General features: G+C 48.4%; 1 protein-coding gene across 3 annotated transcripts in view; it reads right to left on the bottom strand.

Annotated features, from left to right (window-relative positions):
• prkg2l (protein kinase cGMP-dependent 2, like) overlaps positions 1-15814 on the bottom strand; it is a 70860-nt gene that overhangs the window by 11862 nt on the left and 43184 nt on the right. For all 3 annotated transcript variants that reach the window (XM_077496377.1, XM_077496376.1, XM_077496375.1), the window contains 3 exons: positions 15365-15506; positions 15124-15287; positions 12861-12983 (listed from right to left, as the gene is read on the bottom strand). In XM_077496377.1, the coding sequence (XP_077352503.1) occupies positions 12861-12983; positions 15124-15287; positions 15365-15506 (429 nt within the window). The remainder of the gene's footprint in view (positions 1-12860; positions 12984-15123; positions 15288-15364; positions 15507-15814) is intronic.

Genomic DNA, 15814 nt, shown 5'->3' with positions numbered 1-15814 from the left:
TGTGTGTGTGTGTGTGTGTGTGTGGGCCCCGGTGAGAATCATACTGCTGGGAGGCACAGCTGGAGCAAGGAGCCAGGTGCACGTCATCACAATCAGCAGCCTACAAAAGCCAGCCCTGGACTCCACTCCAGCGCCAGATCAACTCTTACTGTGATACAGTCAGTTGCTTCCAGCTCATTGCCTGCCTTTGTGTAGAACCTATTCTGATTATCATTCTCTGTCCAGATTTCCTACACCTGCTGAAGCCATACCTTTACCTGCCTGCCGAAGCCAACCCGCCTGCGGATCACCTATCACCTGCCTGGACTCGACCCCCACCTTGCTCTACTTCGTACCACTGTGTTGACTGATTAAAAACTCAGAAGTGACTCTGCCTTCCTCCCGTTTCTGCACTCGGGTCCTCCTCCCGCGCCCTCGAACCTTAACAGTTTGATCTGGCCATAATGGACCCCGCAGACATGGACCCAGTTCGCCATGCTCAGAATGCACAAGGAGTTCTGTTGGAACAGCACGATCAAGCCCTTCACCTCCTTGTTGGCAAGGTAAAAGAATTTTCTCAATCACTCGCATCCATTCAGAACCAGCAGCATTGCAAGTAGCCACAGAACACACATTTTCATTAATCCACACACCTGCTTCCGCCTCACCTCCGCAAGTCATCAAAGAACCCTTTGTGCCAACTCCCACTCCCTATAACGGAGACATGGGTTCTTGCCGGGCTTTCCTGGTGCAATGTTCGTTGGTTTTCGAACAGCAACCACACACATACAGTTCGGATAGAACTAAAATAGCCTACCTGATCGGCTGTCTCCGGGGAGCAGCGCTAGCTTGGGCGTCGGCTGAGTGGGAGCGTCAGTCAGCAATATGTTCAAATTATTCCAACTTAACGGAGGAAGTGCGTAAAATATTCGATCACCCAGTACGCGGAAAAGAGGCCGCCAAAAGACTGATGTCGCTCCGTCAAGGCTCCCGTAGCGTGGTCGAATTCTCAGTTGAATTCCGGACCCTTGCCGCCGAGAGCAGGTTCAACGATGAGGAAGTATTCCTCCGCGCTCTTAATGAGTCCCTAAAAGATGAGTTGGCCTCCCGAGACGAACTACCAAATCTCGACCAACTTGTTGACTTAGCCATTAAGATTGATTGCCGTCTTAGAGAGCGTCAGAGACAGCGACGGCTAGCCCCGCCTGCTCGGCCAGACACTGCCCCGCGAGCGCAACCCAGCCAGCCAATTCAGCTCCCGACTCAGGTTCCGCCCACCTCCGATGCCCCAGAACCTATGCAATTAGGACACGCCAAGCTTTCACTTGAGGAAAAGACGAGAAGATACAACAATCGTCTGTTTGTACTGTGGGCAAGGCGGTCATTTTATTCAAACATGTCCTGTTAGACCAGTAAAAGGGCAGGCTAACCAATAACAGGCGAGATATTGGTGAGCCAAACGTCTAGCCCCTCCTCGCGTCGACTCCAACTCGCTGCTACACTATCCCATAACGGCCAGTCCAGATCACTGTCTGCGCTAATCGACTGTGGGGCTGATAAATTTCATAGATCGCATCCTAGTCAAGCAAATGGGTATAGAGACTCATTCATTGGCTCCGCCCTTCAAAACCACTGTCCTCAATGGTCAGCTACTGTCCCGAGTAGAACAGACCATTCCACTATCTCTCCAGCTCTCAGGCAACCACCATGAAGTTATTCACCTATATGTTTTTGACTGTCCTCAATCACCCTTGGTGCTTGGCTTGCCCTGGCTAAAAATCCACAACCCCGATATTGATTGGACCACGCACTAAGCTCACTGCATGGAGTGTTTTTTGTCATAGTCATTGTTTGCAGTCAGCCCTAGCACCAGCCCACTGTCTCAAGGAACCAGACATTGCTGACCTCACCTCTGTACCTGAATGCTACCATGATCTCGGACAAGTCTTCTCCAAGGATCGTGTCATGGCTCTACCTCCTCACCGGCCTTATGACTGCGCCATTGAGCTCTTGCCAGGAGCCGCTCTCCCAAAAGGGAGACTCTACAACATATCAAGGCCAGAAAGACAGGCTATGGAAAAATATATCACCGAATCCCTGGCTGCAGGTATCATCCGCCCGTCTTCCTCCCCTGTTGGTGCAGGTTTTTTCTTTGTGAGCAAGAAAGACAAATCTCTAAGGCCTTGTATAGACTATCAGGGGCTGAATAACATCACCATAATAAACAAAGACCCCATCCCCCTGATTGAGTCGGCGTTCCTCCACGGTGCTAGTGTCTTTTCCAAGCTCGACCTGCGCAACGCTTACCACCTTGTCCGCATCAGAGAAGGTGATGAGTGGAAAATGGCTTTCAACACACCGTTAGGGCATTATGAGTACCTGGTCATGCCCTTTGGGTTGACTAATGCCCCAGCCGTCTTCCAGGCCCCAGTTAATGATGTCCTCAGAGACATGATCGACCAGTTTGTGTTTGTCTATCTTGATGACATTTTGATTTTTTTTACAGTCCCCGTGTGACCATGTACGGCTGGTGCTCCAAAGGCTCTTGGAGAACAGGCTTTTCGTAAAGGCCGAAAAATGTGAATTCCACGTCCCCAAAACCACATTCCTCGGCTACGTCATCGCTAAGGGCGAGCTACACATGGACCCTGCCAAGGTGACTGCAGTCTCCGAATGGCCTAAACCCACCGACCGCAAGCAGCTACAGCGCTTCCTCGGATTTGCTAATTCCGACCGGAGATTCATTAAGAATTACAGCCGTATAGCAGCACCCCTCACAGCTCTCACCTCCGTTGCCATTCCCTTCCGCTGGTCAGAGGAAGCTAACACCGCATTCAGCAACCTCAAGAAGCTATTCACGTCTGCATCTGTCCATGTTCATCCCGACCAGTCACGACAATTCATTGTGGAAGTGGACGCGTCCGAGGTGGGAGTAGGGGCCGTCCTCTCCCAACGGCTACCTGAGGACGGTAAGGTACATCCATGTGCCTTCTTCTCCCGTAAACTCTCCCCAGCAGAGTGTAACTACAGCATCAGTGACAGAGAGCTCCTGGCTGTGAAGTTGGCACTGGAGGAATGGCGCCATCTGCTGGAGGGAGCAGAACATCTGTTTGTGGTTTGGACAGACTTCAAAAATTTGGAATACCTAAAAACGGCTCAACGACTAAACCCAAGGCAATCTAGGTGGGCCCTCTTCTTTGCACGTTTTCGTTTCACCTTGTCATACATTCCAGGGTCAAAGAACACCAAGCCCTGTCCCGACAGTTCTCTACCCAGAAAACGAAAGAGAATCCGGAGTTGATCCTTCCACCTGCTTGCATCATAGGCTCGATAGAGTCCGAGATTGAGGCATTGGTCAAAAATGCACAGAGCGGACAAACCGACCCCAGAGGTGGGCCCCAAAGAACTTTGTTTGTTCCTGATTGTGTCTGCCATCAGGTGCTTGGATGGGCACATGCTTCCCGCCTGACCTGCCACCCAGGAGTCAACCGCACTCTAGCTGTTCTGCGCCCTGCTTTCTGGTGGCCGACTATGAAGACGGACACCCAATCATTTGTCGCTGCATGCACGGTATGTGCCCTAAACAAAACATCTACCAGACCAGTCTCCGGTTACCTCCACCCATTACCAGTCCCGAGCCGTCCATGGTCCCACATAGCATTGGACTTCATCACTGGCCTTCCCCCTTCGAAAGGTAACACAGTTATACTCATTCTTTCTTTCTTTCTAAGGCACTTCATTGCCCTAGCCAAACTCCCCTCCGCCATAGAAACTGCTAACTTGTTAATACAGCACGTTTTCCGTCTCCATGGCATCCCTCTAGACAGTCTCGGATCGAGGTCCACAATTCACATCCCTGGTCTGGAAGTCCTTTTGTTTTGCACTAGACATCTCTGTTAGTCTATCTTCCGGCTATCACCCCCAAAACAACGGTCAAACAGAGCGCACAAACCAATACCTAGAAACCGCACTTCGCTGTATGTCACATAATAACCCGTCCTCCTGGAGTACCCAATTAACATGGATTGAATACGCCCACAATACACTACCTAACTCATCCCTTGGAATGTCTCCCTTCCAGTGTTCTCAAGAGAAGGAAATTGCAGTCCCTTCCGTCCAGTCCCACATACGACGATGTTCCAGTACATGGAAACGCGCACGCACAGCTCTGCTCCATGCTTCAGTTAGCTCCCGAAAGCAAGCTGACCGCCGTCGCTCCCCCGCGCCCCTTTATGCGGTAGGCCAGAAGGTTTGGTTGAGCACCAAAAACCTCCCGTTGAGGGTTGAGTCCAAGAAGCTGTCTCCCCGCTTCATTGGCCCTTACGAGATTGAACGTATAATCAATCCGTGCGCCGTCCGCCTCAAACTGCCTGCCGCTCTGCGTGTCCACCCAACATTCCATGTCTCGCAGATCAAAGTGTGCTCTTCCAGCCCGTTGTCCCCGCCCTCGCCTCCCCCTCCTCCGCCGCGGGTGGTGGATGGGCACCCCGCCTTCACCGTGAGCCGCCTTCTGGATGTTCGCCGCAGGGGCCGGGGCCTTCAGTATCTGGTGGACTGGGTTGGCTATGGCCCCGAGGAGCGCAGCTGGGTCCTGGCGCCTCATCCTGGACGGTTCCCTCATCAGGGACTTCAACCGTCGTAGGGCGCCGGGTGGCGCCCCTAGGAGGGGGGGTACTGTCATCGCCCCTGCTTCCTCCCCATGAACCCTGCCCATTTGTTTGTGTGTGGGACGTGTGCCACGAGCAGTTTTTGACACTGAAACAATGAGGTACGGTACTAATACTGGTATCCTGTGCAACACTAGGCCACCGGTGGCTGCATTTCTTACAACGGCGAGTAAGCCGATTTTTGCATTTTATTCAAATGAAAATCCGTGGAGAAGGGAGATTACATCTTTGCATTCTTTGAGTGAACACTCATCGCTCTATAGACCAGACTAAAATTTTAAAGGCATGTTTAATTTTTAAGCTTTGGTCCTATGAAGACAAGGAACAGTATTACTTTACCAATGTTGTACTTGCATTCAACACTGGAACTAAACGAGCAGAGGTCATGTTTTGACTTTTTTTAATTTGGACTGAAATTTTTGACAGCGTTTGTCTTTTAACAGATATGGGAGTTTCCCAGATAATGACAGGAGGCATCACCAAACGTAAGTGGACAGATGCTGAAATATATGCTGTCGAAAAGCACATGATGCACTTCATCCATAAATGCCAGGTACCACAAAAGTTGGACTGCCTTCGCTGTATTAATTCTGAACCACATGCCCTAAAAAAATCGCACTTGGACTGGTGTCAAAAACTTTGTCAGAAACCGCATTACGACCTTCAAGAGAAGGGCTTCTGCCAAATGCTAAGTCTCTTGGTTCGTTATTTTAAGAAATCCTCCTATAAGTGATGCACTCTCACTTTTTCGGATAGTATTGGTACACCAATGTTATATTTTGCTTGTTATATTGTTATATATTTTAACAACTATGGCCTATGGCCCAGTCCACCCTCTAATTTTTTTTTTAAGTTTGCTTCTCCTAAAGCAAATTCTCTGCAGTTGCATAAATATTCCACTGCCCAGACAGGATCTAAGCTTGGTTAGCTCTGCAGGTGGTCACCCAACCACCAACAAAGCTCTTTTGAAGCCGCTGACCAGGTGACAAAGGAATTTATGCGTCTGCCGAAGGAGTGTATTCAAGCCCGCCATCCCGGAGCCCGAGCAAATGGCTCCAATGATTTGGAATACACAAACGACTGATCAAAGGAATGTTCATGACCTCTTATTAATCACAAAGGATATTCTGGCGTCTCACCCTTCCAGGGGGGCCCTCCTGGAACGTCTAGATGGAGCAACAGCACCGTCAAGTGGTGAAACTTGGAACTATCCTTAGTGACAATTCATATAAGTAACCACATTTTACACATTTATACCATGATAATTCTTGACAGATAACTGAAATACGAATGATTCATGTTAAGTCTTTGTGTGTATGAACATCCTATTTCATTTGTACTCCATAAGGAATGAAAGGTAATCAATATCTTTCAGTTCAGTCAGATTAGACCAGTAGAAATTACCTCACAAGTTAGTTTATGATGCATTAATTACGATGTGTGTTAAACGGGTTGTGTGGGAAAACTGATTTGCCAGACTGACCAAATTTAATGCCAAATTATTAATCCCTTTAATAATTTTTTTTTAAAGTCTGCGCGAGCGAACAGAAAGGGTGTGCCACCCCCTACTGAAGCCCCACACATAGACTTTAAAACGACGAGGGGACCCCCTCGCTCGTCCTCTTCCAAATCCTCTACCAACTTCGCTCCTCCAACATCATCTTCCGATCGCTCTCTACCTGCAAGTTTCCCAGCCTGCTCGAACTCTTTGTTCCAAGAAACTTGCCAAACACGTGGCCCCTTTTTTCCCTGGCAGCAACCGTTGCCACGAGAGCAGACACTCGCTCCATGCCACGCCAAAGCAGGTGGAAACTGCAACGCTGACCCCAAAGACTCTTTTACTCTTTTTTTTTTTTTTTTTTTTTTTTCCTTGTTTTTTTTTTTCCTTCACCATCGGTGATTGCCCGCCAGCGGCGATCTCCGCGGCCCCGGGGTACACTTGCAACGTACCGCCGGACTCAAGGTTGTGCACCTAAGCCGCCCCGCACCTCACCTGCTATTCGGTGGCGCACCTCCGCGGTGCCAGCTCACCTCCAACGGCTGGCCTTCCCGTACGCCGGCGCGTAGCGGACCGAGCTCCAACACCTGGAGTCGGACAGCTGTCCGGCAGAACCAACCTCGCCGGAGAATCAACCTCGCCGAGTCACCGACCAATCAAGGGACGAGCTGCGCAACTACGTCAGCCCCCGAGTGGCTCCCTTGCTCACCCATGTGGAATACCCCCTTTTGATTTTCTTTCCTTTTGGAACGAACATTGACTATTTTTCCCCCTTTTTCACAAGACCTTTTTGCTCGTTCGACGCAAACGATTCTCGTAAGTGTGCGTTTGATTTCTAACTCGGCGTATCCCTGTGTGCAACTTACGTTTGAAACATATCACAGATCTGGCAGGTCAAATTTCTCTTTTCCCTGTTTCCTTATTCATTCGCATTCCTTCCTTATTTGCATTTGCTTTATTTTATTTCTTTTCTTCTGACGGTAGAATAGTTAGATAGGCAGTGTTTTGATACTGGAGTGTAGCAATCGTGAATAAATGCATGTTTTATTAACTCTATTCCGCCTAAGTCATCTGTGTTTCCGAGTGGATTATTATTCTTTTGTTAGTACAACGAACCACTGAATATCGAGTGTGGCGACTTTAGATTATAAATGACTGATGAAGAAAGGATTTTGGTCGTTGTTTGCTCCTGTTAACCCAAAGCAAAGCCAACGTGGTGCCCCTAGAGGTTATCGAGGTAAATACAATTTACCTCTGTAACGTCCAGATTATTAATTCGTCCAAAAGGCGACCCAATTATCGCTACAATATATTGTTAAATATAAACTGACACCAAATTCTAATTTGTTGGGGGGGTTTTCTCCTTCTTTAACAGTGCAGCCCTCCAACACTGGTTCGATGTCTTTGTTGTATGTGTTGAATATACTGTTATTTCACTAAATGCATTTTCAAATGACTGTACATTAAAAATGTTATTCATGATAGGCAAAGTATTAATTCTGACTAAAAATAGCAATATTAGCAAAGCATCACTTTAAAAACAACATACAGCAGAAACAATCACAACAGACCATTTCTGTCAAGAAATTGGGTCACAATTCTGGAAGCATAGGAAGCATACTGATTGTCTTTATTATGGAAATGTTTTTTGTTTGTTTGTTTTTGCAGGTATTTGGTGTTGTGATTTTTAAGGTGCCATCAGAGGAAATTGCCACACCCTCATTTAAAACATGAAATTATTATACATGTAATGATCATTTCTTGTCAGTCTGAGGTGATTTTGGTTTCATTCAGAGGTGAACTCCTTCATATACTGTATTCAACAGTGTTGAGATTGATTCTCACTGCTGGATGCTTAAATATGTATGATGTACATAGTATTTTTACCTTTGTTCCCAAAGGAAGGTAAGGTACTCAATGGTGACTTGAATTATTTTGTGTATTTGTGTATTGTTATCTGTAAAAATTCAGGTCTGTGAAATCTTGATGGAAGCTCAATTCCCAGGTGATTTTTACATTCTGTGATTTTTTTTGTGTGTGTTGTATTACACCAACTTGCATCTTTCTAAGACATTCAGAAAGTGGCGTCCTCAAAGGTAGGGTATCAGAATGGTGTCCCCGAAATGGACTTAAGCGAGTATAGGGGTGTGTGTGTGTGGGCCCCGGTGAGAATCATACTGCTGGAAGGCACAGCTGGAGCAAGAAGCCAGGTGCACGTCATCACAATCAGCAGCCTACAAAAGCCAGCCCTGGACTCCACTCCAGCGCCAGATCAACTCTTACTGTGATAGTCAGTTGCTTCCAGATCATTGCCTGCCTTTGTGTAGAACCTATTCTGATTATCATTCTCTGTCCAGATTTCCTACACCTGCTGAAGCCATACCTTTACCTGTCTGCCGAAGCCAACCCGCCTGCGGATCACCTATCACCTGCCTGGACTCGACCCCCACCCTGCTCTACTTCTTACCACTGTGTTGACTGATTAAAAACTCAGAAGTGACTCTGCCTTCCTCCCATTTCTGCACTCAGGTCCTCCTCCCGCGCCCTCGAACCTTAACAGAGAGCTTCCTTTCACCGTCATTAGTCTGACTTATGTGGTGGTTATCACGTTATCTATTATTGAATTAGCATATAGCGTTTTAAATTAGCTAATTAGGTGGCCATTCGCCCCTCCGTGAGCCGGCACCTTAACGTGGTGGAGGGGTTTGCGTGTTCCAATGATCCTAGGAGCTATGTTGTCTGGGGCTTTTTGCCCCTGGTAGGGTCACCCATGGCAAACAGGTCCTAGGTGAGGGGCCAGACTAAGAACGGCTCAGAAGACCCTTATGATGACAAATATCTTTGGAGAAGCGTTTCCCTCGCCCGGACGCGGGTCACCGGGGCCCCCCTCTGGAGCCAGGCCTGGAGGCGGGGCTCGCTGGCGAGCGCCTGGTGGCCGGGCCTGCACCCATGGGGCCCGGCCGGGCATAGCCCGAAGAGGCAACGTGGGTCCCCCTTCCCACGGGCTCACCACCGGTGGGAGGGGCCAAAGGGGTCGGGTGCAGTGTAGGCTGGGTGGCAGCCAAGGGAGGAGACCTTGGCGGACCGACCCCCGGCTACAGAAACTGGCTCTTGGGACATGGAATGTCACCTCTCTGGCAGGGAAGGAGCCCGAGCTGGTGTGCGAGGCCGAGAAGTTCCGACTAGACATAGTCGGACTCGCCTCCACACACAGCTTGGGCTCTGGTACCAGTCCTCTTGAGAGGGGTTGGACTCTCTTCCACTCTGGAGTTCCCCATGGTGTGAGGCGCAGAGCAGGTGTGGGCATACTTATTGCCCCCCGGCTCGGCGCCTGTACGTTGGGGTTTACCCCGGTGGACGAGAGGGTAGCCTCCCTCCGCCTTCGGGTGGGGGGACGGGTCCTGACTGTTGTTTGTGCATATGCACCAAACAGCAGCTCAGAGTACCCACCCTTTTTGGAGTCCTTGGAGGGTGTGCTGGAGAGCGCTCCCTCTGGGGACTCCCTCGTCCTGCTGGGGGACTTCAACGCTCACGTGGGGAATGACAGTGAGACCTGGGGGGGCGTGATTGGGAGGAACGGCCCCCCTGATCGGAACCCGAGCGGTGTTCTGTTATTGGACTTCTGTGCTCGTCACGGTTTGTCCATAACGAACACCATGTTCAAGCATAAGGGTGTCCATATGTGCACTTGGCACCAGGACACCCTAGGCCGCAGTTCGATGATCGACTTTGTAGTCGTGTCATCGGATTTGCGGCCGCATGTTTTGGACACTCGGGTGAAGAGAGGGGCGGAGCTGTCAACTGATCACCACCTGGTGGTGTGTTGGCTCCGATGGTGGGGGAAGATGCCAGTCCGACCTGGCAGACCCAAACGTATTGTGAGGGTTTGCTGGGAACGTCTGGCGGAATCCCCTGTCAGAAAGAGTTTCAATGCCCACCTCCGGCAGGGCTTCTCCCTTGTTTCGGGGGAGGCGGGGGACATTGAGTCCGAATGGGCCATGTTCCGCGCCTCCATTGTTGAGGCGGCCGATCGGAGCTGTGGCCGTAAGGTGGTCGGTGCCTGTCGTGGCGGCAATCCTCGAACCCGCTGGTGGACACCAGCGGTAAGAGATGCCGTCAAGCTGAAGAAGGAGTCCTATCGGGCCTTTTTGGCCTGTCGGACTCCGGAGGCAGCTGACGGGTACCGGATGGCCAAGCGGAACGCGGCTTCGGCGGTTGCTGAGGCAAAAACTCGGACATGGGAGGAATTCGGTGAGGCCATGGAAAACGACTTCCGGACGGCTTCGAGGAAATTCTGGTCCACCATCCGGCGTCTCAGGAGGGGAAAGCAGTGCACCGTTAACACTGTGTATAGTGGCAATGGGGTGCTGCTGACCTCGACTCGGGACGTCGTGAAGCGGTGGGGGGAATACTTCGAAGACCTCCTCAATTCCACCAACACGTCTCCTCTTGAGGAAGCAGAGTCTGGGGACTCTGGGGTGGGCTCTCCTATCTCTGGGGTCGAAGTCACTGAGGTGGTTGGAAAGCTCCTCGGTGGCAGGGCCCCGGGGGTGGATGAGATCCGCCCGGAGTTCCTAAAGACTCTGGATGTTGTGGGGCTGTCGTGGTTGACACGCCTCTACAACATCGCGTGGACATCGGGGACAGTGCCTCTGGATTGGCAGACCGGGGTGGTGGTCCCCCTTTTTAAGAAGGGGGACCGGAGGGTGTGTTCCAACTACAGAGGGATCACACTCCTCAGCCTTCCTGGTAAGGTCTATTCAGGGGTGCTGGAGAGGAGGGTCCGTCGGGAGGTCGAATCTCGGATTCAGGAGGAGCAGTGTGGTTTTCGTCCTGGCCGTGGAACAGTGGACCAGCTCTACACCCTCCGCAGGATCCTCGAGGGTGCGTGGGAGTTCGCTCAACCAGTCCACATGTGTTTTGTGGATTTGGAGAAGGCGTTCGACCGTGTCCCTCGGGGAGTTCTGTGGGGGGTGCTTCGGGAGTACGGGGTGCCAGACCCCTTGATACGGGCTGTTCGGTCCCTGTACGACCGTTGCCAGAGTTTGGTCCGCATTGCCGGCAGTAAGTCGGATTCGTTTCCGGTGAGGGTTGGACTCCGCCAAGGTTGCCCTTTGTCACCGATTCTGTTCATAACTTTTATGGACAGAATTTCTAGGCGCAGCCGAGGCGTGGAGGGGTTCCGGTTTGGTGGCCTCAACATTGCATCTCTGCTCTTTGCAGATGATGTGGTGCTGTTGGCTTCATCAGGCCGGGGCCTTCAGCTCTCACTGGAGCGGTTCGCAGCCGAGTGTGAAGCGGCTGGGATGAGGATCAGCACCTCCAAAACCGAGACCATGGTCCTCAGTCGGAAAAGGGTGGAGTGTCGTCTTCAGGTCGGGGATGAGATCCTGCCCCAAGTGGAGGAGTTCAAGTATCTTGGGGTCTTGTTCACGAGTGAGGGTAGGATGGAGCGGGAGATCGACAGGCGGATCGGTGCAGCGTCTGCAGTGATGCGGACTCTGTATCGGTCCGTCGTGGTGAAGAAAGAGCTGAGCCAAAAGGCAAAGCTCTCGATTTACCGGTCGATCTACGTTCCAACCCTCACCTATGGTCACGAGCTGTGGGTCGTGACCGAAAGAACGAGATCCCGGATACAAGCGGCCGAAATGAGTTTCCTCCGCAGGGTGTCCGGGCTCTCCCTTAGAGATAGGGTGAGAAGCTCGGTCATCCGGGAGGGACTCAGAGTCGAGCCGCTGCTCCTCCGCGTTGAGGAGCCAGCTGAGGTGGCTCGGGCATCTGGTTCGGATGCCTCCTGGACGCCTCCCTGGGGAGGTGTTCCGGGCATGTCCCACTGGCGGGAGACCCCGGGGACGACCCAGGACACGCTGGAGAGACTATGTCTCTCGGTTGGCCTGGGAACGCCTCGGGATCCCGCCGGAGGAGCTGGTTGAAGTGGCTGGGGAGAGGGAAGTCTGGGTTTCCCTCCTGAAGCTGCTGCCCCCGCGACCCGACCCCGGATAAGCGGAAGAAGATGGATGGATGGATGGATGGTGGCCATTCGGCTAATTTCTGCTCATTTGTTTGTGCTGTACGAGACATATGCTACTTCACAACAAAAGTATTATAGGTAAGGAATAGAGGGCAAACAACCAATACAATTTCACTGGATTCATAAGTTACCTGGCTGGTGGAGGAGCAGGGGAAGGAGATGCGTGTGTGTTTGTGTCTGTCCCATTGCGACCAACCGTGGCTAGCGGTCACGTGACAAAGGGAGAGCGAGAGAGCGAGAGCTCGGACGGGTGCGACGCACACTTCCACACACGATTAATCATGTAGCTTTTCTAAGATTGTGTCAACACTGACCTGTTCTCAGTAAAGTGTTTATTTAAAAACAAACAACAAAAACTTTCCAAAGGGCACTTTAGGCAGAGGGGCAAAGGTGTCAGCACCACTAGGAGTCTACCTGTGTAATTTGTTGTGCTTTCTATGATAAGGAAGATTGTTACATTGGGTCGTGAGTAGCAAATATACAGTACAGTACAGTACACTGTGTGCAGATTCTACTTTCTTTTGATATTTTTCTATAACATATACGGCTGCTGTTTAATTGATTGTAGTGCAATTACTCCATTATGCATATTGCACTGCAACTGCAGTTTTAAAATTCCAGAGAAGTGAAGATACCCTGTGCCACGTCAGTGAGTCGAGTGTTATTACCCAATCCGGGTCCATACTTGCAGAGTCTCCTGATGAGGTCATCTGGATGCCTGCCTATTCTCTTCGGGAAGTCCACCTTCTCAACGCCACGGAGGACCATTGTGTAGATCTTTATGGGGTCTGATCCAGCAAATGGTGGACTGAAAAGAAAATATCTTGTCTGTTCATTGCAAAAATGCTTCTTTCTATTTAGCAAAAAAATGTTCAAATCCTTGTCTACTTGTTTTAAAATGGATGCATTTAATCATTTGTTAACAAATGTATTTCAGCAATACAGCTGCACACAGACATTTCAGCCATCCGCAGCCACTATGCTGAGCGTTTGAAAAAACAAACAAATAAATACAAAGGCAATACTCCTTTAGGTGTTTATATCATGTTATGTTTAGGGTTGTTTTTTGGTTTGGATTTTTTTGTGTTCTTGTTTGGTTTTGGTTCTATTGTGATCTGTTTTGTTGTGTTTTCCTTAGGGGTTTTTCCACCGCTGGAACTTTTAGAGAACCTTTCAGTTCACCTTGTTAAAATTTAGTTTGTGCGTTTTTCCACCAACAACAATTTCCAGGGTAATTAAATTCCCCAGGGGCAGCAAGGGTCTTGCTGAGCCAGGCAGGAACTTTGAGGGGCCGGGCTGCAATGACCACGGCTGATTGGTCAAATTCGGGGGCGTTGTTTTTACATCGGCTGGATTATAATTTGAATTAATTATCGAGAACTCGAAGACGCTGTGGAAACACATTTCTAAATTCCCTGCTGAACTTTAACAACCAAGAACTCGCTTTACCCAGAACTCAAAGTTACTGGGCTTGTTGGTGGAAAAGCAGCTCTTGACTCCCTTTGTCTCATTAAAGAAAACACCTTTTTGTTTGACTTCACCCCTGCCTCCCGGTCTCTACCTGCCTGCACCTGGGTCCTCCACCACGCCAGTCTACTCAACACATCAAGCTCTAGCTAATAAGACAAAGGCATGCAATCTAACACACTCTACTTTTACTAGGATACAATGTTAGTACACTCTGGATAATGTGGTCATTACCATTACTCTCGCATCTGTAAACAGCACATTTGACCTTATATTTAAATGCAGGGTAAGATCACATTACAGCTACAATAAAAACACAATGTTGTTCTGATGACACCTACATTATAGACTGTGGAATTTCAAAGGTCTGTAACGTCTCAAAAACTGCTAGCCAGGGCCTGAAGTTATTTTGGCACTCCTTGTGCCCATGAATTTGAACTGGAATGTGCCCATGCAAATCACACTGACATGACCCTGTACCTCATGCCAGGGATGTACTTGAGCAGGGGGATAAGGACCCCCCCACCCCCTTTTTTGAATCTGTCCCCTCAAGACTTCCACACCCATTAAAACAATTCAGTTTATTTATAACATGCCATTGTAGAGATGCAGCAAATGATGAGATGAGGATACAAAGACAAGTAATGTCTTATTTACTCCCCATACAAAACTGTCAACACAGCAAGCAGCCAGCAACTCTTATACCTGTTCCTGTCTTTCATCCCTTTGAAGCCAGAAACATGTCAACGCTTCCTTTAAAAGTATAGATTCTTGGTGAATGTCTCTCCTTTGTGGATCACCTCATAGTGATCACATCAGGTACACATTCAAATCATTTCTCCAGCACTAGAAATGGTGCCAATGCCATGACGTTTTTTTTTTTTTTTTTTGTAAAGCACTTTGAGTTCTTTCTTTGCTTGATAAGGTGCTATATAAATAAAGTGACTTGTATTATGTACAACAAACAAACTATTACTGCACTGTGCTTTTTTTTCCTTTTTTTTTTCCAATATATGAGTTTTTTTTTTTTTTTTATTTTTTTTTTACACAATATTGTGTTTTATTACTTGGATTCACTCCACATTAGCCATTAGCTTGGAGAAATGGATTCCAATGAAAGCGTGTCCCCTTGAGGACGAAAAGAGTGGTGTTTTGGTGAATGTTTCCTGAGTGTTTTCCATCCAAACACAATAAGACGTCTTTGTGGAGATTGATGAAAAAAAACAAAAACGGGTGAATTATGATGATGATATTATTATTATTAAAAAAAACAACTCATCACACTATAAAGTTTGTCACACACTCACTCAGCACCAAGAGCAATTGGGGGTTCAGTACTTTGCTCAATCATACTTTGACAAGGTGATCATACCTACAGCATTCGGGTTGACAGACAACCACTCTATCACGTGAGCCACGCCACCCACTACATACATAATAGCAGATCAATAGGCAGATCACAAGACAATCTATTGGCTTACTTGCCAGTTAAAAGTTCAAATATCAGGATTCCTAAAGACCAGCAGTCAGCTCCAAAGTCATGGCCTTTGTTCATGATGATTTCTGGTGCCACATACTCTGGGGTACCACAGAAAGTCCAGGTCTTCTTTCCAAGACCAATCTTTTTTGCAAAACCGAAGTCTGCCTATGGAAACCGATAACAGAAAGCTTGTCAGTACTCAATATATGGAATATCATCAACTTTTTACAATAATAACTTACCATTTTGACATAACCTTTTGCATCAAGTAGAAGGTTTTCTGGCTTGAGGTCTCTATATATGATGCCCATGGTGTGGAGATAATCAAAAGCCTCTAAGACACAACCTATGCAAAATCTGGCCGTGGGCTCATCAAAATAATTCCTAATAGGAAAAATAATAATATATAATAATAATCATGTTAAAGGAGTAAACTAATAATAATAATAATAATAATAATGTCTACATAAAAATTAAAACAAGAACAAATATTAAGCTGTGTATGAGGTAGGGGTGTTAAAAAAAAATTGATTTGGCAATATATCGCGATATTACAGCTCACAATTCTCGAATCGATTCAATAGGCAGCCGAATCGATTTTTAAACATCCATTTTTGATGAAAAAATATCCAACAAAACGTCTTACTTAGGGTTAGAGTTCACACCTTAAGCATGGAAGAATGTTATATTAA

The sequence above is a fragment of the Festucalex cinctus genome, chromosome 14 (assembly GCF_051991245.1).
Source record: "Festucalex cinctus isolate MCC-2025b chromosome 14, RoL_Fcin_1.0, whole genome shotgun sequence".
Taxonomy (NCBI): Eukaryota; Metazoa; Chordata; class Actinopteri; order Syngnathiformes; family Syngnathidae; genus Festucalex; species Festucalex cinctus.
The sequence above is the reverse complement of the archived record's forward strand: the minus strand, read 5'-3'. Positions and strand labels throughout refer to the sequence as shown.